The sequence below is a fragment of the Marmota monax genome, unplaced genomic scaffold, assembly GCF_021218885.2.
Source record: "Marmota monax isolate L192 unplaced genomic scaffold, Marmota_monax_Labrador192_F-V1.1 WCK01_AAM20220418_F8-fsc00011, whole genome shotgun sequence".
Lineage (NCBI taxonomy): Eukaryota > Metazoa > Chordata > Mammalia > Rodentia > Sciuridae > Marmota > Marmota monax.
Genome location: NW_026693082.1, coordinates 17,455,508 through 17,479,258, shown reverse-complemented (window position 1 = coordinate 17,479,258; position 23,751 = coordinate 17,455,508). Strand labels below are relative to the sequence as shown.

Here is a 23,751-nt window from a genome sequence, read left to right as displayed (position 1 = left end):
TGCCCCTGAGTTCAATCCCTGGTAGCAAAAAAAAAAAAAAATCCTATCCCCATTCTGGATGCCACACTGCCCTGCGCAGGTTACAGCCATTAATCTTCTTGGGATTGCCTCAGCAGAAGAGAACTAACTGCCTTACTCAAAGCCTGGCCCGGTTCTGGGCAGCGAGAATCCCACTGACTGATTGACACCCAATCCCACTTATTTTTGTTCAACAGGTGTTGATTAAAGGACTCCCCAATAAACTGTGCTGATCTCCTCTCATTGTTTCAAAGGTCATCTAATAGTCAGCTCAGAGGTACTAATTTGATTATATCTCATAGCTTCCAAAAGACATCATAACTGTGACAGTCTCTCTACTGTTGATTATAGTTTGGAGAAGACAATAAGCAAGAACAATAAATGTGTGATTTGTACTCTAAAGGAAATGAACAAGATTCAATGATAGCAAATAACAGGAAGTGTACTTGGTGAGGAGGTGACATTTAAGGCAAGAAGAAAAAGACACTTAGAAGTAAGGTGAAGAGCAGGAAGGTGAGTATGTTTCAGAAAGAGAAACATTTCAGATAAGCAGTTCCCCAAGAATCTAGAATATTCAAGTACCACTCAGAACTTGGTGGACCTTATTTCAAATGCAATGGGAAGCCTTTAAAGGGTTTTGAAGCAAGACCATAAAATACTGGGATTGAATATTTTTAAAAATTCTCTCCAGGGGCTGGGGTTGTGGCTCAGCCGTAGAGCGTTCGCCTAGCATGCACGAGGCCCTGGGTTCGATCCTCAACACCACATAAAAATAAATAAACAAAATAAAGGTATTGTATATAACCAAAAAAATTTTAAAAATTTTAAAAAATAAAATAAATTCTCTCTGGGTACACTGTGGACAATAGAGTGGACAAGAGGAGACCAGTAAGGAAATTATTGCAGCAGCAATAAAAGATGCCCAACCAAAATCTGTTCTTTCCCTCCAAACCCTGTCCTGGATGCCCAAGACCCTGGAATTCCCTGCAGAAACAGTTCCAATCAACTTCCAAGACCTGCATAGGCCTCTTCCCTAGGTCCATATCCCCCAAGGACAGATTACATAATGTTGAACCATGAAGTGCCCAGGGAGTTGACTCCATGGAGAATGTGGACAGAATTGGAAATGGAGGGTTTAGAAGCATGTGTGTGAAGCCCCTTTCAATACAAGATAAAACCAGAACTGAGAAAGAACAGGGATGAGTTGAGAGGCAGGTGCCAGGACAATAGTCACTCACTCCCCTTCCAAATTCTAATATGGAACCCATTGGATGTCAAGAAGTCTAAATTTGAAGTTAGGTTATTCAGGTCATTATAAAGCTTTATTTGTTAAGATAGGAGGATAGGACATATTTTATTTAACAAGGTGTTAGCTTGATCTTTAACTTGTACATTTTTGGATAGATGGTATATGGACATCATTTGAAATTTTGTTTTGAGTCTTACAAATATTAGGGATGATCTGAAAGTCACACTACCTACAAAGAAACAATGTGGACTGAAAGCTGGCTTCTTATTGCAAACCATTGATGCCAGAAGATAACAGAATAACACTTTCAAAATGATAGGGGAAGGGGCTGGGGGTGTGGCTCAAGCGGTAGCACGCTCGCCTGGCATGCGTGCGGCCCGGGTTCGATCCTCAGCACCACATACAAACAAAGATGTTGTGTCTGCCAAAAACTGAAAAATAAATATTAAAAAAAAAATGTTTATATTGGGCTGGGGATGTGGCTCAAGCGGTAGCACACTCACCTGGCATGTGCAGGGCGCTGGGTTTGATCCTCAGCACCACATAAAAATAAAATAAAGAGGTTGTGTCCACCGAAAACTAAAAAATAAAATGTTTAAAAAAAATGATAGGGGAAAATATTTGTTAATCTAACAATCAGTTAAATTAGCATTCAAAGGTGAAAACAAAATAAAGATAAACAAAATAAAGAATAAATAGTTGAGGAGAGGTTTTGAAAGCTAAACTAGTTTAATTGGTAGTACATATAAAATAGTCCTCATTTCAATATGGAAAAACAGTCACTATTTGTTCTTTTAAAATTTCTGACTCAGTCACTATTGTTCCTTAATTGTAAAATCTTATTCATTGATGGGGAAAACTTTATGAGAGCTGTTTCTTGTTATTCTTGTAAAACTTCATGAAAGAAAGATACATATGAAGATGTTAGGGAAAATCTCATTGACTTGGGGCTTTTAAATAAATGAGTCAGTCACCAATAACTATTTGCAAATAATTCTATTATCTTCAGTAAGTAACACAAACTAAAAAAAAAAAAAAGGCGCAGGCCCTGTCACCAGGGAGTTTACAATCTGAGTAGGTAAAATCAAGCTTTATAAACATATCTGAAAAATAACAGCTAGCCCAGGAGAGAGAAGGATAGGAATCTGGGATTGGTATATGTGTTCTGGTTCAGTGGCGGTGGGAAAATCTTGGAAGGCTTTCGCAGACTACATGAAATTTAGTCTAGGCTTTCAGAGGTAAAGTTTCATTAGTCAGAGAAAACTGGGGATTGGCATGAGCAAAAGTGCTGAAACAGCAAAAGGTTCTGGAGTCAGGAAACAAGACAGCTGAATAAGCATTGTGGAAAATACTGAGAAGAACCATTGAATGAATCATAAAAAGGACTGAAGTAAACCACGAAGGAGTAATTTTAAATACAATTTTCAAGATGACACTACCTTGAATTTTTATTTGATTTTCCTTCTTTTATCTCCCATTGATTTTTAAATGCAGCAGCTATAAATACAAAATATTAACTTTCTACAAGTTATATCTATGAATAATTCAGATTTTTCACTGCATCTACAATTTTATTTCCTGTACTTTCTCTAGCTTTAGAAAATTTTAAGAAATAAATAAATGAGTAAAAGGCCATATCAGCTGAGTGCTGGGGCACAAGTCTGTGATCCCAGCAGCTCGGGAGATGGAGGCAGGAGGATGGAAAATTCAAAGCCAGCCTCAGCAACTTAGCAAGGACCTAGTAACTTAGGGAGATTCGGTCTCAAAAGAAAAAATAAAAAGGTCTGGGGATGTAGTTCAGGGGTAAAGCACCCCTGGGTTCAATTCCTAGTACCGGAAAAAAGAAAAAGGCCAAATCATGTGTACTGCAAGACAGAATCACCATTCTGTTGCTTGTGTTTTAGGCTTTTGGTTTGTAATATTGAGTAATGATCTTAACAGAGCTCCTCATAGGCATGAAGCACTCCTCCAAGCCACGATTCGGGGACCAAGTGCCCTTCCCTTTTGTGGTTCCACCATCTTTAACAAAATGGTTCCCAGGGTCTTGCAAAGGGTTAAAAAAAAAAAGAATCACAATGGGAGATTGTGAACTAAGCCTAGATAGAGGTGGCAAGCAGGTCTTCCTCTCCTTTTCCAAGGGCTTCTGTCACAGGGCCACAACTAACTGCTAGTGAAGATGGGACATGTGGTTTAGCTATTTGCTAAGGAAGAAAAAGAAAGTTTGATAACTTGTTAGCCAATCTTTGCCATACATACATGTTTTTCCATGTAACCCTAACAACCCATAAAATATATACTATATGTTATACCATGTTACAGATGAGGAAAGTAAAATTTTCATGGACTGAATTCCCTACCTAATATCTCACTAATACATGGCAGAATTCAGATTCAAACTAGGTACCCTAACTCTGGAAATCATATTCCTAACAAAGCTAACTGCAGTCTGACTGATATTCTTTACTAAAGAAGAATATTTAGGTTTTCCTTAGTTATGAGAGAGGTATGACAATTTGAGGACTGTAATTCAATCAACCCATCTTTTAGAGATGAAGAAATTAAGATTGAGAAGTAGATTGTCTGAGTGAAGGTCAAATTATTGCTGTTCAAGTACCATACAAGGAAAAGTGACATTGTTTTAGTGAAAATATAATCTTGACAATCTAATAACTTAGGTCATCCTTTTGTGAACTTCCTTCCTTCCTTCCTTCCTTCCTTCCTTCCTTCCTTCCTTCCTTCCTTCCTTCTTTCCAGTGCTGGGAATCAAACCCAGGGCCTCTGCATGCTAAGCAAGTGCTCTACCACTAAGCTACACCCCAGCCCTGTGTCATCCTTCTAAAAGTTAATTTCCTAAACTATATGGTTTAATATATGCAAGTGTTAAGATTTGGTGAATAATGCAAGCATTAAGATTTTTTTTCTTGATTTTTTTTTTTTTTTTTGCCCTGAAAAAGAGGACGTTGCTATGCAGAGTGAGCCTGCCACCATGTGGTGTGGGCCCAGATCTAGCATCCATTGAATGTTTCAACCCGGTTTGTTTTGTTGTCACCAGAATTTTTACTAATCACTTTAGATTCAATTTTGCCTGATGAAATTTATACTCAGCTATGGTATTTCTATAGGCTTAAATACTTTTATTAAATGTCAAGATACGCTGTTTCTTCCGACTGTGAAATTCTTGCAATATTTCCAAATCTGCTGCAGGATTGACCAATATTTGAAACGCGACCCAAATACATTCACGAGAGAACCACGTCAGTGCTTCACAAACAAGGACAAAAACCCAGCAATTAGTAGGACCTATCCCAATCCACTCGAAAGTTACTCCATGAGCTCTGAGAAGGCAGAATTCCCAACCACACACATAGGTAGTATGAAGGACTGTTCAAAAATGGATGAAGCATCCTCACTGAAGGAACATCAGAATTTACGATCTACATGCACTCATGCAGCAAATCTCATGTGTAACCAAATTTCAAGAATCTGGCAATAAAAAATATAACTATTTTCCATGAATCATATTAATTTGTCTGTAAGAAAAACAAAATACAGAGCTGAGGATGTGGCTCAGTGGGTAGAGTGCTTGCCTAGCATGCACAAAGCCCTGGTTTCATCCCTAGCAGGACAAAATATAAAAATAAAACCCAAAACAAATAAATGACAGCTGCTGTTTCTATTTATTCATAATCTAATCTGAAGGGTCATCAAACTAAAAAACCTACAGAAAATATTACATTTAATAATAAAATACTAGAAGCATTACCACTAAAGACAGTGTGGTATTTGGTATTTTTTGCTTGTTTTTGTGTTGCTGGGGATGGAACCCAGGGCCTTGTGCATGCAAGTTGGTCGACCAACTGAGCTATACCCCCAGCCCAAGAGTTTATTCTTGAATGAATGCTACTGCATCAGGTGAGAACTGAGAGTTCTTATTCCTTAAGCGAAAAGGAACTCCTCAACACCTTCCAGCTCTAGTGGCAGAAAAACAGCCCTACTGGCTCAAGGTGTCAGAGAATGTAATTTGAGCAGCACAAGAGATGGATATTTAAGTGAGAAAAAATCTTTGAAAGCCACAGGAGGTCTGAGATTCAAAAGTTGAGTATAAAGTGCTCAAATCCCTGTGACTGCTAAACTACAGAGACACACAAGAGACCTCAGGAAGCCTAATGAAAAAACAGGCAGAAATTAGAGAGAAGTCAGCCTTCAGAAGACAGAACTGGCCGGGCAAGATAGTGCAAATCTGTAATCCCAGCAGCTCAGGAGGCTGAGGCAGGAGGATCGAAAGTTCAAAGTCAGCCTCAGCAATTTAGCAAGATCCTAGCAACTCAGCAAAACCCTGTCTCAAAATAAAATACAAAAAAGGGCTGGGGATATGGCTGAGTGATTTAAGTGCCCCTTAGTTCAATCCCCAGTATCAAAAAAAAAAAAAAAGAACTTGATGAAAGTGTGGTATTGCCAAGAGAAGAGGTAGGGAATCTCAGTAGAGAAATAAAAATGAGAAAAGGAGGGCTGGGGTTGTAGCTCAGTGGAGAGAGAGAGAGAGAGAGAGAGAGAGAGAGAGAGAGAGAGATATGACTGCATAAGAATGGGAGAAGGGTAAAATTTAGAGAATAGGAGTTTTTTTTTTCTACCAGATACAATAACATTAAAGATATTCATTAAACTAATATGATATTGGAAAAATCTACATTTAGAATCATGAAATAAAACGAAGAATGCAGAAACATCCAAACCCACATGTATTCAAATAAATATGTGAACTTAGTGTATAATAAAAATGATCTTTTGGGCTGGGGTTGTGGCTCGGTGGTAGAGTGCTTGTCTAGCATGTGCGAGGCACTGGGTTCGATTCTCAGCACCACATATAAATAAGTAAATAAAATAAAAATAAGGCACTAGGTTCCATCTCAGCACCTCCAAAAAATTACTTTTATTATTATTAAGATTTGTTTTTTATAGTCCAGCACATGATCTATGTTGGTGAATGTTCTGTGCTCCTTGATCTTACCCCTATTTGACAAGGCGGTGTTCTGTTCCAATGTGGAAAATAAGACCCACCTAGAAATGGCTGGCAGCATCCATGCTAAGAAATAGATTGCATGCTATCTTGAAGGTGACAGATTTCATTTACTTGAAGAATAAGAACTTGAAGGGCTGGGATGTGGCTTAGTGGTAGAATTCTTGCCTGACATGTTCAAGGCTCTGAGTCCAATCCCCAATGCTGCAAAACACAAACAAAAGAACATGAACTCTCCATCTTATCTTTTTTCCTGATTCCTATGTCCTATTTTCTACATTGTTCTATATATCCTCAGAGAGACACAATGAAATAAGGATGACTTTATTTTTACAGTACTGGGGATTAAACCCAGGCTTTGTGCATGCTAGGTAAGTTCAATATCACCGAGCTGCATCTCAGCACAAGTATGTTATTTTTTTTAAATTTAGAAAACAAGGAGTCCTTGGAAATTAGAAATACAATAACAGAAATGAACATCTTAATGGAAAGATTGAAAGGCAATGGTAAAAAATTTACCATATAAGGAAAAAAATATATTTTTAAAAATTAGAGAATAAATCATAGTACAACAACAAATAATAGAAGTTTCAGGAAAAAAGAGAACATAAAAAATGGAGAGGAGAATTCAAGATAATTTGCTCATAGTAGTAAGTAACAGAGTGAAGGGCCAATTAAGTGTCCTACACAATGGATGAAAACAGACTTCATACCAACCAAGAAATAGGAGTATAAAATTTCAGAATTTCTGGAAGAAAAGATTTTATAATCTTCCAGAGAGAAAAATGACATAGTCATTGATTAAGAGTCAATCCAGGGACTGGGATTGTGACTCAGTGGTAGAGGGCATGCCTAGCATATGGGAGACACTGAGTTCAATTCTCAACACCTTATATAAATAAACAAACAAACAAACTAATTAATTAATTAAATAAAGAACCATCAAAAACTAATAAATTTTTTTTTAAATGGCAGGGGTTGGGGCTGGGGTTGTGGTTCAGCGGTAGAGAGCTCGCCTAGCATGGGCAAGGTCCTGGGTTCGATCCTCAGCACCACATAAAAATACATAAACAAAATAAAGGTATTGTGTGCAACTAAAAAATTAATATTAAAAAAAAATGGCAGGGGTTGTGGCTCAGTGGCAGAGCACTTACCTAGCATGTGTGAGATACTAGGTTGGATTCTCAGCACCACATATAAATAAATTAATAAATAAAGGTTCATCAACATCTAAAAATAATTATATATATATATATATATATATATATATATATATATATTTTTTTAAGACTCAGTCTAGTCTGGCATTCTCAACAACAATAGTAGAAGCCAGAAAACAATGGACCAATATCTTCAAAGTTCTTAGGGGGGGATGACTTTCATTCTAGAATTTCATACCCAGCCAAATTATCAGCACTTTGTTAAAAGTACATCAAACTGTTGATCCTCATTACCTATGAGGATGGAAAAGGTTATGTAGTGGGTGAATTTAGGAATTTTTGCCCTGCAGACATTTATGTTGTTTGACTCTAATACAGCAACATGTTTCATCCTTACTTAAAGTTATGGTTTGGATCTAGAATGTCCCTTAGCTCACATTGAAAGCATGATCTCCAATGCAGTAAGGCTCAGAGATGGGATTTTCAGGAAATGATGGGATCATGAGGGCTCTAACATCATCAGTGGATTAATAATTTGAACAGACTGCTGGCTGGTAACTCTAGGCAGGTGGGACATGGTTGACTGGAGGAAGTAGGTCACTGGGTGTGACCTTGGATTATATCTGTCCCTGGCCCCTTCTTCGTTTTGCTTCCTGGCTGCCATGAATTGAATATGCCACTCCACCATAATGTTCTGCCTCACCTCAGGTATAAAGGAATGGCGCCAGCTGACAACAGATTGAATCCTCTGAAACCATGAGCCAAAACAAACTTTTCCTTCTCTTGTCATGTTCTTGTCATGTGTTTCGGTCACAGTGACAAAAGCTGGCTAAAACACTTACCCGGGGTTTTCAAACAAAGGAAGAGACTTGAATTAAATGCTGCACATTGTTGCACATGTTAATGGTAAATTTTTGTGGGAAATCTAACAAACTCTAAGTGCTGATTTGATTTTTTTTAAAACTACTCAATGACCTTACAACATCCTTCCTAATCAAATTGGAGGTTTGGTGTTTTGTTTTTCTTTTTCCTGCCAACTAAAAATACACTATCCAACTCAGGAAATGCGGCTGATTGAATAGCAGCTGCTGCTGAGGGCCTACTTTACATATCGAAACCAACCTTGGAAGAAAAATACCAAAAGCTCACTGTGTCAGCTCCTGTTTTGAAGCCAGCCTGAAGCCCGTCACACAGGTTTGTCTTGGCCTCCACATGGTCCTGCCTGCATAGTTTTAGGAGAAAGTCTCTTGCTACTCTTTCTTTCCTCCCTTAGTGCAAGGAAACTTCCTGCAAATACTGGAAAAGCTGCTTCAGTGCAAAGTTAACATTCTCCAGATCTTTTTTACGCTGGAAGTAGATCATCCATCCATTGCCAATTCCTTTTTTCCTTCATTATTGATGAGAAAAAGATCCAGTGCCAAGATATTTCTGCCTAGATGGGGAGAGAGAATAAAAAGATAGGCAAAAAAACTTTCCCCAGTTTTGCCATGTTCTTCACTTGGTTATATAAAAATATCATCACCAATAAAATAGGAAATACAAATAGCAGGAAAGTTCTGAAAGATGAGTTGTGCTGTAAGTAGAAAACACAAGGCACTTAATGTGACAGCTCAAAGTACAATTTTAATGCAAACTAGGATGTTTAAGAAGGATCTATATTCTGCTTATGTTTTAATCTATGTTGAATGCTGTTACATGGTATTCTAGTCTTCATACACAAGAACATCAAGGGCTAGGATGTAGCTCAGTGGTATAGTGCTTGCCTGGCATGCAAGAAGCTCTAGGTTCAACTCCCAGTATGGCAAAAATGGGGAAAAAAATGTTGATTCTGCAACATGGAGATGCATTTTGAGCAATTATAAAAGAAATAATGTGACAGAGCATGTAGAGTATTTCTCATAGCTGTGCAATAAAAAATTGCATTATAGGCTGGTGTGGTGGCAAGTTCAAGGTCAATCTGAGAAACTTAATGAGACCCTGTGTAAGAATAACAATAAAGCTGAGGGCAGGTCTGGGGATGTAGCTCAGTGCTAGAGTGCTTACCTAGCATAGGCAAGGATGTTCAGTCTTCAGTACCCCAAAACAAAACAAAATAGATTAAATAATAAATTATCCCAGGTACTACTAGGTTCCGATTTTGTCTCCCATAGTGCACATGTTGGCTACTTAATCCCCAGTGCAACTGTGTTGACAGGTGGAACCTCTGGGAGTGATTAGGACACAAGGGCAGAGCTGTCATGAGTGGAACAATGTTGGTTATCAGGAGAATGGGTTAGTATGAGTATAAGTTTGGGCGTCTTTGCTCTCTGCTACTTTCTTGCCCTTCTGCCTTCTGCCATTGACTGATTCAGCACAAAGGCCCTCCCTAGATGCTGACGTCATGCTCTTGAACTTCCCAGGCTCCAGGAAAGTATACCAAATAATTTTTTTTTCTTTATGAATTACCTAGTTTATGGTATTCTTTTGTTTTGTTTTTGGTACTAGGTATTGAACTCAGGGGCACTTTACCACTTGAGCTACATCTCCAGTCCTTTTTATTTATCATTTTGAGATAAGGTCTTACTAAGTTGCTGAGGCTGACCTGAAACTTGTGATCCTCCTGAGTTGCTGGGATTACAGGAATGCACCAAACACTACGCCTGGCTAGTCTATGGTATTCTGTGATAGCTACATAAAAAAGAACTGAGATATGGGATAATACAGATAGAAAAAAAGCAGATCTGGGGCTAAAATTCACATCTTAATTCTTCAATCTGTGTTTTTCCTAATTTACGATGAAGATTTACTGATAAAACCACACTGTTTTATTTGTAAGATAGCAGGTAGGAATTACTGTAGCATTCCCTCTGGTTTTAAAATTTTGGACTTGATAGCTGAGCACCGTGGCACACATCTATAATCCCAGGGGCTCAGGAGACTGAGGCAGGAGAATTCCAAGTTCAAAGCCAGCCTCAGCAACTTACCAAGGCCCTATGCAACTTGGTGAGATCCTATCTCAAAGTAAAAAAATAATAATAAGAAGGGCTGGGGATGTGGCCCAGTGGTTAAGCACCCCTGGGTTCAATTCCCAGTATAATTTTTTTTTCACTCAATGACCATGCAATAAGAGTAACAATATTTTGAGCATCGATCCTTTGGTTCATGAATGTGATGACTGAGTGTTCACACTATTGTGTGAGTCATGCCTCCCTCTAAACCTTGTTATGACTTCGGCACATTACCCATCTGATGTGAAAAAAAAAATTGAGCATATGAGATATACCTGCATGTGTGCATACACAAAGAAACAGACAGACACACATATGCTGTTAACCCAAGTTCAAAGACAAAGCTCTTGGAATACAGCATTGCCTGTACAGAGAATCTTCTATCATGGAACACAGTGAACGGGATTGCAGCAGACATTGTTGCCCACCCAACACCATCCCTGCTTTCTTCTTACTAAGACTAGCACTATTTTATCCAGATACTGAGAGGTGAGGGCAACATTCTCAGAGAAATTGAACCCAGCCTGACCATGCCAAGGAATTTCATTTCTCTTGGTCAATGAGATAAAAGGGGAAATTGGCAGCTTTGGGTGATATTTCCTTTTTGATTAAATAGATGCACACACACACAAACACACAACAAGAACACACCTTTCCCTTCTTCCTGCTCTTCAATTCAGCTGTGCGAGGATAAGATGTTTGGTGTTGCTACACCAGGGAAGGAAACATCACCTGTAAACTGATGGTGCCAAAGCAGAGAATGGAAAGAGATGGGCTCCTCTGTGACACTCTGCAGACCAACCCAGATCCACCTCCCTCCAGACTCACTGTCCTGGGAGAATGAGAAAACCTTCTTTGCACCCTTGCAGCTGGGTGTTCTATAACTTCTAGCCCAAAGCATCCTCACTCTGCCACTCTGAGTCTCAGCTCTTTTCTTTTATAAAATGATGACAATAACACCTGGCAGGGTGGTTGTGAGGAGGAAATGAAATAATAAAATGTCTAACATAAAGGAACTCAGTAAATGGCCGCTACTAACATCACAAGCATGATAACTATGATATAAAATCCTCAACAGTGGGAATGTTCTCTCCACTCTGTCAATCTCTCTGCGGCACCTGGCACATTTCCCCTACAACAGTGGCCTGGGGACAGTACACCCAGCTCCTACCTTCTCTACATGTTGAGGAGCTCAGCCATGGGCGCTTTAGGCCTGGGAGCCAAAAGGCCCAGCCCACAAGGGAAAGGAAAATTGAAATCATGTAACATTGAAGCATAATTGATAGAGCAACTTAACATACTGAAAGATCGAAGCAAGCCGTAAAACGTTCATTTCTTGGGTCCTAGAAATCCCAACTCCGCCAACACAGCCAACAGAAATGAACCAAGTGATCCAAAAGTTGATTCACAAAATCTTTAATTCAGCAGTTTTTTGCGGACTTGACAAGGGGGAAACCAAAACATTTCCCCTTAAAGTAGTGGAATGATGAAGCCAACACAATAACTTTTATTAAAGACTATGTAGGAGTAAGGCGATGTCATTTTTGACATAAATGAAAAATACATCCAATCAGAATACCAGAGTGTATGCACACTCTTCTTATCACCACCTGGAGCATGGCTGCGGTTAGGCTGGCTATAATTGGCATCAAGGGCATTGGAACACAGGAATTGAGGGACTGCCAATTGCTGAGGGCACCCTGGCTGTTTTCTCTCTTTACTAAGATTATTAGTGGTTTTCAAAACAGCCCAGCAGCCAAGTGCAGAGCTGGAGGTGCTGGGGGAAGCAAAGGGACCGATGGTCCCACCACCTAAAAAGCTGCACCCAGAGAAGGCATCTGAGGCAGAAGCCCCACACCCAGGACTCATGACCCAGGCAGCCATGAAGATGTACTGCAAAGACTACCAGCTCTGCAGACAACGTGAGGAAGCAAAGAGCGTATGAAACCTGGGAGGGAGGGAACTCAGGAATCCTTGCCCTTGCTTTTGCTGGGCAGATATTTCTGGTAGAATGTTTCCTATCGACTACTCTCTATGAATACTGTGTATGGCCAGAGTACTAGAAAAGCATGAGCAGACAGATTTCTGTCCTTCAAAGGAATTCTCTGGAGGGCCACATATCAGCCCATGAAACCAATTACCTTAGAAAAGGCACACAGCTACCACAAACACGTGTTTGAAAAGCATGCTAAAAAATAAGATAAATATATGTTTGCATACTGTAGGGCTTCTGTGTTTAGAATTAGGGTCTAACTTCGTGATTGTGACATGAATGCTTGGTAATTAGGAAGTCTCTGTGCAAAGCCACAGAATGCCTGACTGCTAGGAACTTTCTGTGCAAACATGGGACACTGGCTACTGGGAAACTCCTGTGCAAAAGCTTGGGATGCCTGGCCGCTCTACCAATGCTCTTCATGAGTGAGCCTGTTTCCCAGGCTTGGAATGCCCAGCAGCTTCCCCTTGAAGCTATTAGGATAACTACGCAGGTGCACTATCTGATTTCCATGGTCATGTCCTTGAAGGAAAGGGGACTCTGTGTTTGTATTAACTTGGACCTTATCTCAGTTAGCTAGCACTCAGGGTTAAAGGAATACTAGAACGTAGTCATGGTGATGGGTAATATATAACTTTTGGGGGGTTAATAAACACAGCAGCAGAGAAGAGCGGCCACCTTTGTCTACCACCTCTGTTTGCCTGCTTCTACACTGTGTGTGTGTGTCTGTCCTTTGTTCGCCTCTTCACAGGTTTTCTCCACAGGGTTCTTTACAGCATACTGTAAACATAAGTCACATATATTTACAATCAACTGTCTACTACATCCCGTGACTGTCAACTTAGGTCTTCACACATCCACATTCTGACTCAATTGTGAACGTGGAGTTCTTGCTGGTAGTTGACTTGCATGGTTTTCATGAATGCTCCATGGTCTGCTTCCATGCCACCCACCATGGCACAGGCCGCCAAGACAGTGTCGTGTTCCCCGATGGCCCACAGGACGCAGGTAGGAGCAGCCTCCCTGCATGAACGAGACCACATGTCGCCTTGAAGAAACAGAACTCACTGACTCAGAGGGCAAGAAGATGGACCTCTGGCTGTCACCAGGATGGCTTCTGGTTTGGGGTCTCTGTCCTCCCACAACTTTGGGTCCCTTATTAATTTCTTTCCCCCCAATTATGTCTTCCTCTACTGTTGGGCCCTAAAACACAGCAAGTCACTTTTTTTTTTGAAACAAATATTTTACAATGTCCATTTCCTTTTTTCTTCCCCTATTTCTTCTCCCTCCTCCTCATCCTTCCCTCACCCTCTGGAAGGGTTGGACTCAGAACCTCACACATGCTAGGCAAGTGCTCCCACTGAGCAACACCCCCAACTCTACAATGTCTGTTTCTTAAATCTAGAAATGCAAATTGTAAATGATAGAATCTACCTAGTACTTGCATAATCTTTAAAAAAAATCAGGATAATGATGTAACATAAGGAACAAATAAGAGGAAAGTAACTCAATAAGATGACACATAATTCTATATGTAAATGCTCAGACTCAATTGCACTGATAAAGCCATCACATTCTTGCATCTAAAGGCAGAACCCATGTGAGCATGATGCACCCAATACAGGGTTTTGCTGCATCTTACAGAAACTTAAATGTCATGCTTCTGTTCAAAGTGGTGCTATTGATGATATGATATTCTGAACAGTCCACAGTAAAGCTCCAAACAAATAAAGTGCAAAATTTCCACAATTTACATATGTTTCAGGTTGGTTGTGGGTTTTCCCCCAAAATGTTCATGTACTGGAGATTTGTTCCCCAACCTGGTGGTGATGTTGGGAGGTGGTGGAGCCTTAAAAAGTGGAGCCTAGAGGGAGGTAATTGGGCCCTGGGGATTAACGCTGTCTTGCTGAAGTTCTAGCCCTCCTGTGACTACAGCAGTGCTTTCAGAAAAGGTTATACATGTATTTTGTATAATAAGACCCTCATCCTTATACAAAATACATGTATGAAGATGTGAGAAAAAAAAAAGACTAGCATTACCCTGGATTAGGTAGAGAGAAGTGATGAGAAGGGAGGGGAGGGGAAGGGGGAAAGGAGGGACAGTAGAATAAAATAGACATTATTATTGCTGTGTGTATATACGTGACTGCATGACCAATGTGATTCTGCAACCTGTACACACAGAAAAATGAGAAATTATATCCCATCTGATTCAAATGTATGATATGTTAAGGTCATTGTACTGTCATGTGTAACTAATTAAATCAAAAAAAAAAAAAGAAAAGAAAAGGTTGTTATAAAGCAAGACTACACACAGTCATTTCCCTTTCCACTCCTCTGGCCATCTTGTGAGGCAGCCAGGGCACCCCCACTAGGATGCCAGTGCTATGCTGTTGGGACCCTCCAACTACCAGGAATGTGAATCAAATAAGCATCTTTATTTTATAAGCTATTCAGTCTCAAGTATTTTGTTATATCAATGGAAAATGGACTAAGATGATGTATTAAGTGCATTTCTGTAAAGCATAGTATATGTGAAAATCATGTGGAAAATAGTTAGTACTGGTATAAAATAACATTTGATTCTAAAATTAGATTTTTTTGGGGAAGGGTACTGGGTAATGAACCCGGGGCACTTTACCACTGAGCTATATCCCCAGCCCTTTGAAACAGGCTTTGCTTAGGGGCTTGCTAAATTGCTGAGGCTGGCCTTGAACTTGTGATCCTCCTGCCTTAGCCTCCCAGGTAACTAGGATTACAGGTGTGCATCACTGTGCCTAACTAGGTTTTCTCTTTCTCTCTTTCTTTCTTCCTTTTCTTTTCTTTTTTTGTTCTGGGGTTTGAACCCAGTGGTGCTTTACCACTGAGCTATACCCCCAGTCCTTTTTATTATTTTAATTTTGAGCCAGAGTCTTACTAAATTGCCCAGGCTGGCCTTGAACTTGGGATCCTCCTGCCTCAGTCTCCTGAGTTGCTGGATTGCAGGTATATAACACAATGCCTGGTTGGAATCAGGTAATTTTTAAATAGTGTTTTGTGTATTTTTTTTTGGTTGCTCAAAACATTACAATGATCTTGTCATATCATATTTCATACATTAAATAGTGTTTTCTTTTAATCACATAAATGTCTGGGATATTCAAAAGTTGAATTAAAAGTCAAGAAACATTCACTTGTGCAGAATTCTTCTGGGCATTATAAGATGTCTAGAATCCCTGCCCCCAGCCCCAGAGTTCCTGGAGCCTGCTCTAATCATACTCTCAAAGTATGTGAGTATTTTTAGCTACTAAGCCTGAGAGAACCACTGGGCTAAGTAGCTGAGTCGACCTGTGCTCTTTCCCCACCTTTCTCCATCCAGGAAAAACCTCACAATAGATATAAAAACCTGTAAACAGTCACAGAGCATGGTGGTGCGTGTCTGTAATCCCAGCAGCTTGAGAGGCTGAGATAAGAGGATCACAAGTTCAAAGCCAGTCTCAGCAACAGCAAGGCGCTAAGCAACTCAGTGAGACCGTCTCTAAATAAAATACAAAATAGGGCTGGGGATGTGGCTCAGTGGTAAAGTGGCTCTGAGTTCAATCCCTGGTACAAAAAAAAAGCAAGAAAAAAAAAGCACCTGTAAACAGTCATCCATAACCACATGGCACCTGTACAACCATGCCAAATTCAGATATATGTCTCAGGGCTCCACAGGTTTTCTAAGAAATTATAATCACAGATGTAGTTAAATTCTCAGAGATTTTTCAGCCTTTTTGATGACTGGAGCATTAATTCTTTCCGCAGTACCCTTGAAAGATAACTTTGATGTGCTCTGCCTGGCTCTGTCCCTCATTCACTCACTGGGGAGCTGCTGGAGGTAGGAGAGTTGGGGGGTTCCCAGGGCTGCTCACTGTCACTCCTCTGCCCTCCTCCATGGATTCCTCACACAGCCCTTGGTTGAGAACCTCTGGTGGAGAGAAGAGGGATTCAAGAGATTGCACTCCTCCAAGTATGTGACCACAGGGGGCATGGGGGCGGGGACCATGAAAAATAGATGCCTCCTATTAGCTTCTATGTGCATAGACTATGTCTGGGAAAAATACCTAAGAAACCAACCACGTTGGTTGTTTTCCAGGAAAGGACCCTCATGGCTAGAACACAGGAGTAAGAAGGACTTCCCTGATACTATGCCCTTTAGTATCTTTTGAATTCTGTATGAATAGCCTGGAAATATAAGTAAATCAAATCTGAGTTTTCAAAGAAACAGTCTGTTCTCTCTCTGCTTCCTGGTTGTCTTAAACCATGCAGCCTATCTTTTCTCCACTGTACCCTTCTGCCATGATGTTCTGTCTTACCTCAGGCCCAACACCATGGAGCCAGCTGATCCTGAACTGAACCCCTGAAACCAACAAACATCCTCAGAACCAAGCTATCAAGTGATGAAAATGCCAAGATACATTGAGAGACCAACTGAGCTCCCAGTCAAAACAAGGTGAACTCTCAGCAATGTGAGTGGAAAAATATCTCGGATGTTTAGCCATGTCAACCTTGGAAATCTTGTTCCAGTTTTCAACTGATACGGTTATGAAAGGCTCCAATCAAGAAGTGTCCGTTGGGCTAGGTTGTGGTTTAGCAGTAGAGCGCTTGCCTACCACATGTGAGGCTCTGGGTTCCAACCTCAGCACCACATGAAAATAAATAAATAATATAAAAAGTATTGTGTCCAACTACAACTAAAAATAAATATTTAAGAAAAAAAAAAGAAATATCCATTGGGGCTGAGGTTGTAGCTCAGTGATAGAGTGCTTGCCTACCACATGTGAGGCACTGGGTTCTATTCTCAGCACCACACAAAATAAATAAATTAATTAAATAAATAAAGGTATTGAGGACATCTACAACTAAAAAAAATATTTTAAAAAAGAAGCATCCATCTAATCCTAGGCAATTCAAGAAACCCAATAGAAAATAATATTTTTTTTTGTTTTTGCTTTAAGCCATTATGTTTTGTAGTATGTTATACAGCAATAAACAACTGATCAGGTTTTTATGCACAGTTACCCACCATCACAGCTAATGTAATGCTTTATATCAGCTAGACTTGTGTGGCCCATCTCTGACAACTGTTTAAAATTTGTCACCCAAGATTCTACTCTAACATGAACTATAATCATTATCCTAGTATTTCTCAAGTATTTTGGATTTCTCAACCGCAAACATCTCAAACTTAAATCATTTACCCTGCTCATCATAAAAAATAAATAAGTAAAATGAGCTGGGACCGTAGCTTAGCGGTAGAGCACCTGCCTAACATGTTAGGTCCTGGGTTCCTTTCTCAGCACTGCATAAAAATAAATAAATAAAATAAAGGTATTGTGTCTCACTACAGCTAAAAATATTTTTTAAATAAATAACAGACCCAGTCCTTGGGGAAAAGCCATTAATTTGAGCATTGCAAGTTGAGAAAGTGAGAGATCAGAGAAAGATGTGGTCACAGGACGAACAGAAAGGTGAAAGCAGTTATGAAGCTCAGGAAAAGGAGGCTGAACAAGACGACTTTGTGGGCATTTCTCCACCACTTTGCAGGGGAACAAAGTTCCTGTTCTTGCACTCTTCTCCTTTGGACCTATCTATAGAGAAGATAAAAGTAATCAGTGGGTTCTGTCCCATGATAAATAATCTCTTAAAAAACCACTAACTTCCCATCATTTCCAAACAAGCTGTTCAGACATCGTTTCCACAGTTGACTTAGTTAATAACCTGTGAGCTCCTCTACCTGCTCCTCCTTCCTCTCCTCCAGATAGACTGCACAGAAAACCAGCCCCAGATGTTGAGCCAAACAGATCCCTGGAGATGTGGTAAGTAGCAATCTTCATTATAAACTGCTTTGTGCATGTGTCGTGGGTGGTCATGGCTTGGCCAAAAGGCCTGGCTACATATAAGAATTGACAAAAGTATGTTTATAAATTCATACTCTGAACCATGAGGCTCTCTATTCGGGGACCTTCTTAGGATGCCCTGGGGACAGTAGAGGTGGGGCCCAAGACCCTTGTCTTTCCTGATATGTGTGAGCCCCTCAGAGCCCCTCTTTCTTTTTTTTAATATTTATTTTTTAAGTTTAAGTGGACACAATATCTTTATTTTACATTTATTTGGTGCTGAGGATTGAACCCAGTGCCTCATGCATGCTAGACGAGCGCTCTAGCACTGAGCCACAACCCCAGCGGCCCCCCTCCCCAACCTCTTTCTTTTTCCAGGTCTGGAAGCCGCAGTCACAAGCCCTCAAAGGTGATCACACTCCACATGTACCAGCCACACTCTGATTTTGATGGCTGTCTGTTCCTTCTTGAATAGTACCATCCCAGGGCCAAGTGCCAGGTTTTGGGCTCAGTACTTGTGCTTTAACTTACTTAATCCTCCCAATAACCCTCAAGTTAGGTATTACTGTTACAGCCATTAATCCCATTTTATAAAGTAAGAAGGTGAGGCTTAGAGAAACTCAGGAACATGCTTGAGGTGACACAGCTAGTAAGTAGCGAAGGCCAGATGTATCCCCCAGGTGGTCCAAGATCAAGGCCCACTGTTATTCTGGGCTCCATGTTGTCTCCCCAGGGAAGCAGCCCTCCCCAGGCTCCCCAGATGGGGGTGTCCACCCTTGTTGGGCTAAAGGGATTGAGGTCTGGGTCTACACAGGAACTCAGGCCACACAGGCTTTTGGGAACAACTGGAGTCAAAGTAACCACTGCTTTTCTAGCATTCATCTTCCTTGCCTAACGTAGGATCTTGGTCTCAGGAAAGCTCCTTCACACCTGGGGAGGCCTGATCTCCATGGCAGTGTTCCCAGCTCCTCCCTCTGAATGCCTGTCTAGCCCCTGGAGGGTAGAACCTCCCTAAGACTCCAAGATCAGTGCCACAAAGAGGCCTCCCAACACCCTGTAGGCTGTCTATGTGGAATCTTTGGAGTGTGGTTCTGCTCTCCCAGTGGATTCTGAGTAACTGATTTTTTTTTTTTAAAAATTCTATTTCATGGCAGTGTCATCTACTATTCAAGGGAGACATAATGTTACTACTCAAGAAAAAAACCAAGCGACAATTTTAATCACCTACAGTTCCACCACATTAATGTTACCTTTTAATTTCTGTGATTTACCTTCAGTACCTATTTTTTTTTCTTTGCGCAGCACTTTAAAGCTTGTATGGTTCTGTAAACACAGATGACAAGAAAAAGCTTCTCCAACTCTGTCCACAGGAAGACCTTCTTCAAAGTATACCAATATTTATTTGGGAATAGCTGATCATTGCAATGGGAACATGTGCTTACTCAAGCAAGTTGAGGTAAGGAGAAGTTTTTAAAGGCAAAAATGCAGAGGATTACATAAAATATTTTGAAATAAGAAAACTTGCAAGAACCAATAACAAGGATGGTGTCAAAGATTAAGTAGGCAGTTGCTGGGTAGATCTGTCCTTGCAGAAGTATTTTTTGTGTAAGGTTGTGGTTCTGGAAGATTTTTTGGGTGTGTGTGTGTGTGTGTGTGTGTGTGAATTTGTGGTTCTGGCAGTTTTTTGTTGTTGTTGTTGGTGGTGGTGGTAGTGGTGTGTGTGTGTGTGTGTGTGTGTATTTCTTCTCAGATATTTAAGCATAAATGTCTGATAAGACATTCTGTCTTCTTTGTCTATTTATGTATTTATTTATTTATGGTTAAGTCTTGACAATAGTGACTCCTTTTGATTCTGACAACTTCTACAGTCCCAAGCAAATAGAAGAATCTCCAGGTACCAGAAAAACATTGATGCATATCCTGGAAGAAGAAGGTCTGACTTTCAGAACCCTCCCTGAGATCACAGGACTATGAGGGGAAGAGCAAGAGCAGGCAGCTGAAGCCTGGCCTGGTAGGACACCTCCCTCATCCTAGCTATCCAGGAGGCTGAGGCAGGACATTGCAAAGTTTGAGGCCAGCCTGGGCAACTTAGACTCTGTCTCAAAATAAAGTAAAATTTTGAAAAGGGGTGGGGGTGTAGCTCAGTGGTAGAACACTTGCCTAGTATGTATGAGTCCCTGGGTTCAATCTTCAGAGCCACAAAAATAAACAAACAAATAAATAAATAAATAGGAAGGCAGCTGAACCTACAGACTTTTTCAGGCATAGGATCTGAGTTGCTGTGAAACATTATTTGTGGCTGGGCCTGATTCCACTAAGAGCTGAAGAGCTGCAGACATCTCTGTGGCATGTCCCCAGTAGGGAAAGGAAGCAGAAAAAGGAGAAATTGCAATAGCCACAGCACTTCCTTCATGTCTCATTCTTGGGACATGCCTGACCAGCAGACAGCAGCTCCATGGTAGAAGAGAGCCCCAGAGGAGGAACATTCTGCTGCCATCTAAAGATAACACTGAGGTAATTTTAATTTTCACTCTTCTCCCTTTCGCAGGAGTGAAGAGAGGCATCTTATTTTCCTCCAAGGCCACTAATACACCCTCTCAGAGGTGAGATGTCCCTTTTCCTATCCTACCCATGTTTCTCCTAACTCAGGGACAGGTCTTCTATCTTTGTGTGAGTTCTTCTAAAAACAGGTGAAGTGTTCTGGAGGGCATTTGCCTGGGTGAGTCAGTGGAGGAAACCAGTTGGCAGCAGAGTCACAAATTTGCCCCCAGATAGTGGTTATAAATAGTCACTATTGACAGGACCGTGCTGGGCCTGTGGGGTGGGGGTGTCCAAGGTAGAGGAAGACGCAGGCCTAGCAGGGCCTCTTTACCTTGCAAGGAAACCACAGAGCTGTCACTTCCGGGTTTAGGCTTAAAGGAAGCAGAGAGGTCAGAGGCCACAGACTAGCAGACATTGAAATCCTCTTTCTGTAATTTCGACTGAACTAGGTCTAAGTGGAACTCCATTTCCCCCTCTTTGCTCTAACTACTGAGGAACGTGAGCCCACGTTTTGTGTCTTCTAGGAGGCCTCACACTCTCCTCTGAAGCAGGCCCCAGCCATCAGCCAGCTGGTGGGGACCCACGCTCCCTCACTTCCTGGCCCTTTCAACCTTGGTCCTCCTGTAGAGCAGAAGCTCATCTCGGTGCCTGTGGGGGTTTGTATTCCTTCAGAAAATATAAAGCCTTTCGCGCTGGGACTTAGCAGTGGCCACCATGGGGTCTGTGAATTTCAGAAGTCACAAGGCAGAAGCCCAGGTGATGATGATGGGCCTCGACGGGGCCGGCAAGACCACCCTCCTGTACAAACTGAAGGGCCACCAGGAAGTGGAGACCCTGCCCACCATAGGTTTCAACGTGGAGCCTCTCGAGGCTCCTGGGCATAAGTCAGTGATCCTCTGGGACGTTGGGGGCCAGGCTCAGCTCAGGGCAAGCTGGAAGGACTATCTGGAAGGCACTGAGGTGCTCGTGTACGTGCTGGACAGCACTGATGAAGCCCGCTTGCCTGAGGCTGTGGGTGAGCTCAAAGAAGTCCTGAAGGACCCCAACATGACTGGGGTCCCTTTCTTGGTGCTGGCCAATAAGCAGGAGGCCCCGGATGCCCTCCCCCTGCGGGAGATCAGAAAGAGGCTGGGCCTGGAGTGCTTCGCAGACCGCGGCTGGGATCTCCGGGCCTGCAGCGCCCTCACTGGCCAGGGGCTGCCCGAGGCCTGGAAGAGCCTGCAGGCTCTGCTGAAATCCCGCAGCCGCCTGTGTCTCCAGCTCAGAGGCGGTGGGGCCGGGCACAGGGACCACAAGAAATCCTGACCAGGCCAGAGCAGCTTATCTTGGCTCCTGTGAGCCGGAAGAACCAGCTAATCCTGGAGCCACTTCAGCTCCGTTTATCAAACCAGAAGTCTTTCTATTCTCAGACGGGATACTTTCTTCTCGGGACTCATTTTCAGTGGTATTTATGTTGAAAAATCTTTGAATAACAATTTTGTTCTTTGAATAATGGTACTCTAATAAAAAAAAGAAAACCGTCAACATGTTTCATTGAATAGCTCATTATCAAGTGTGAATGGAGCAACAAGTGGTCACATAAAGGGAGATGTAAGTTCAATAAAAGGGAGAGGTTTCAAGATCAAATTTGAGAATCATCTGGACACATTTGCGGTCATTATGAGTGATTTTCCCTGATGGCCTCTGGGTATGTGCCACTATCCTTCTTGGTACAAGTAGCCAGAGCAGGTGGGTTGGCTGCCACAGATTCTGCATTATAGAAGTTCACTGGGGCCCCCAGCCCTGAGCAAGCAGCTGTGAGTTAAGGGCTTCCAGAATTCACTCATCTTTCTGACCCAGATTAAACCATTTCTACCCTTTATCATCCTGTGTAGATCTTTTTCAAAATCCCATTATGTATTTTCTTCTTTTTTCCTTCTCTTTTCTCCTTCTTGTAACACATAGTCTTTCCTTAAAGATCAGATCAATTGTTTCATTCATTAAATAAAAACTAGGGGGCTGGAGTTGTGGCACAGTGGTAGAGCACTTGCTGAGCATGTATGAGGCACTGGGTTTGATCCCTGCACCCCATAAAAAAATAAAAAAATAAAGGTATTGTGTCCATCTACAACTTGAAAAAAAAAACTATGTAGAGTGCTTAATTTGTGGTAAAAGACAATGGAGCATGGTGGTGCACGCCTGTGATTCCAGCTGCCTGGGAGGCTGAGGCAGGAGGATCTCAAGTTCAAAGCCAACCTCAGCTTAGTGAGGCCCTAAGCAACTCAGCAAGACCTTGCCTCAAAAAAAAAAAGTGGGGGTTGGCAGGAAGGGTCTGAGGATGTCAGTGGTTAAGCACACCTGGGTTCAATCTCCAGTTCAAAAAAAAAAAAAAAAAAAAAGACAAAGGAGCTTTTAGATGTGAACCAAGTGCTTTAGAGGAATTATGAATTCTGAAAATAGGGATGACTGCAGTGCCTTCCCCCTTTGACGGATAGTAAAATGGAAAGTTGAACACAGTATTCTAAAAGGATTTTTCAGGTGTCTGTTACCTGGGATCCACAAAAGTCTTGAGCTTATTTGCAAAATGTTATGCTTTGGGCCATTTTTCTAGGAAAACCATAACTTTTGTCAGAATTTCAAAGACATCTGTGATTCCCAGAAGTAAAGGATCAATAATCTGGCTTTATCCTTCATCCGATCCCAGAATGCATTCTGTTATCTGAGTTTTTTAATGGCAAGAAGTATGCATTTGACATCTGTTCTCAAATGAAACAGCCTAAATGTTAGATGGTCCTTGGATCCTGCATTAAAATTAGCTTCCTAGCCAGGCATGTTGGCACACACCTGTAATCCCAGAGATTTGGGAAACTGAGGCAGGAGGATCCAAGTTTGAGGCCAGTCTCAGCCACTTAGCAAGATCTTGTCTCAAATGAATAAATAAACAAACAA

At 41.3% G+C, this 23,751-nt stretch overlaps 2 protein-coding genes and 1 non-coding gene across 12 annotated transcripts in view; 2 read left to right on the top strand and 1 right to left on the bottom strand.

The window, feature by feature from the left end:
• Ebpl (EBP like) overlaps positions 1 to 23,751 on the bottom strand; it is an 84,023-nt gene that overhangs the window by 11,403 nt on the left and 48,869 nt on the right. Inside the window, exons 4-5 of one of the 5 annotated variants that reach the window (XR_006853849.2) lie at positions 8,567 to 8,876; positions 6,183 to 6,488 (exon numbers count right to left, since the gene is read on the bottom strand). Coding sequence is in view for 2 of the 5 variants with exons in the window: in XM_046454202.2 (XP_046310158.1) it covers positions 13,294 to 13,447 (154 nt within the window). In the remaining 3 variants the exon portion in view is untranslated. Of the gene's footprint in view, positions 1 to 6,182; positions 6,489 to 8,566; positions 8,877 to 11,831; positions 13,448 to 23,751 lie in introns of those variants that run through there. The other 4 variants (XR_006853851.2, XR_009227764.1, XM_058582557.1 and 1 more) reach the window with 4 other exon arrangements.
• Positions 10,574 to 10,675, top strand: LOC124099291 (small nucleolar RNA U13). The gene has a single exon (XR_006853921.1). It is a non-coding gene; the product is annotated as a small nucleolar RNA U13 (small nucleolar RNA).
• Positions 14,530 to 22,347, top strand: Arl11 (ADP ribosylation factor like GTPase 11). Of its 6 annotated transcripts, none has more exons than XM_046454206.2 (7): positions 14,530 to 16,280; positions 16,764 to 16,911; positions 18,204 to 18,261; positions 19,653 to 19,738; positions 20,151 to 20,293; positions 20,831 to 20,885; positions 21,348 to 22,347. In XM_046454206.2, exon 7 carries the CDS (start codon positions 21,538 to 21,540, stop codon positions 22,126 to 22,128), a length of 591 nt encoding a protein of 196 aa, XP_046310162.1. In that variant the 5' UTR covers positions 14,530 to 16,280; positions 16,764 to 16,911; positions 18,204 to 18,261; positions 19,653 to 19,738; positions 20,151 to 20,293; positions 20,831 to 20,885; positions 21,348 to 21,537; the 3' UTR covers positions 22,129 to 22,347. The 6 variants fall into 6 exon arrangements, with proteins under 6 accessions (XP_046310162.1, XP_058438543.1, XP_058438542.1 ...); XM_058582560.1 differs by having other exon boundaries at positions 14,530 to 16,412; positions 16,764 to 16,895; XM_058582559.1 differs by having other exon boundaries at positions 14,530 to 16,412; positions 16,764 to 16,895; positions 19,585 to 19,738.

Coding starts and splice junctions, on each gene's coding strand:
- Arl11 (XM_046454206.2), top strand. CDS start 21,538: ATGGGGTCTGTGAATTTCAGAAGTCACAAGGCAGAAGCCCAGGTGATG.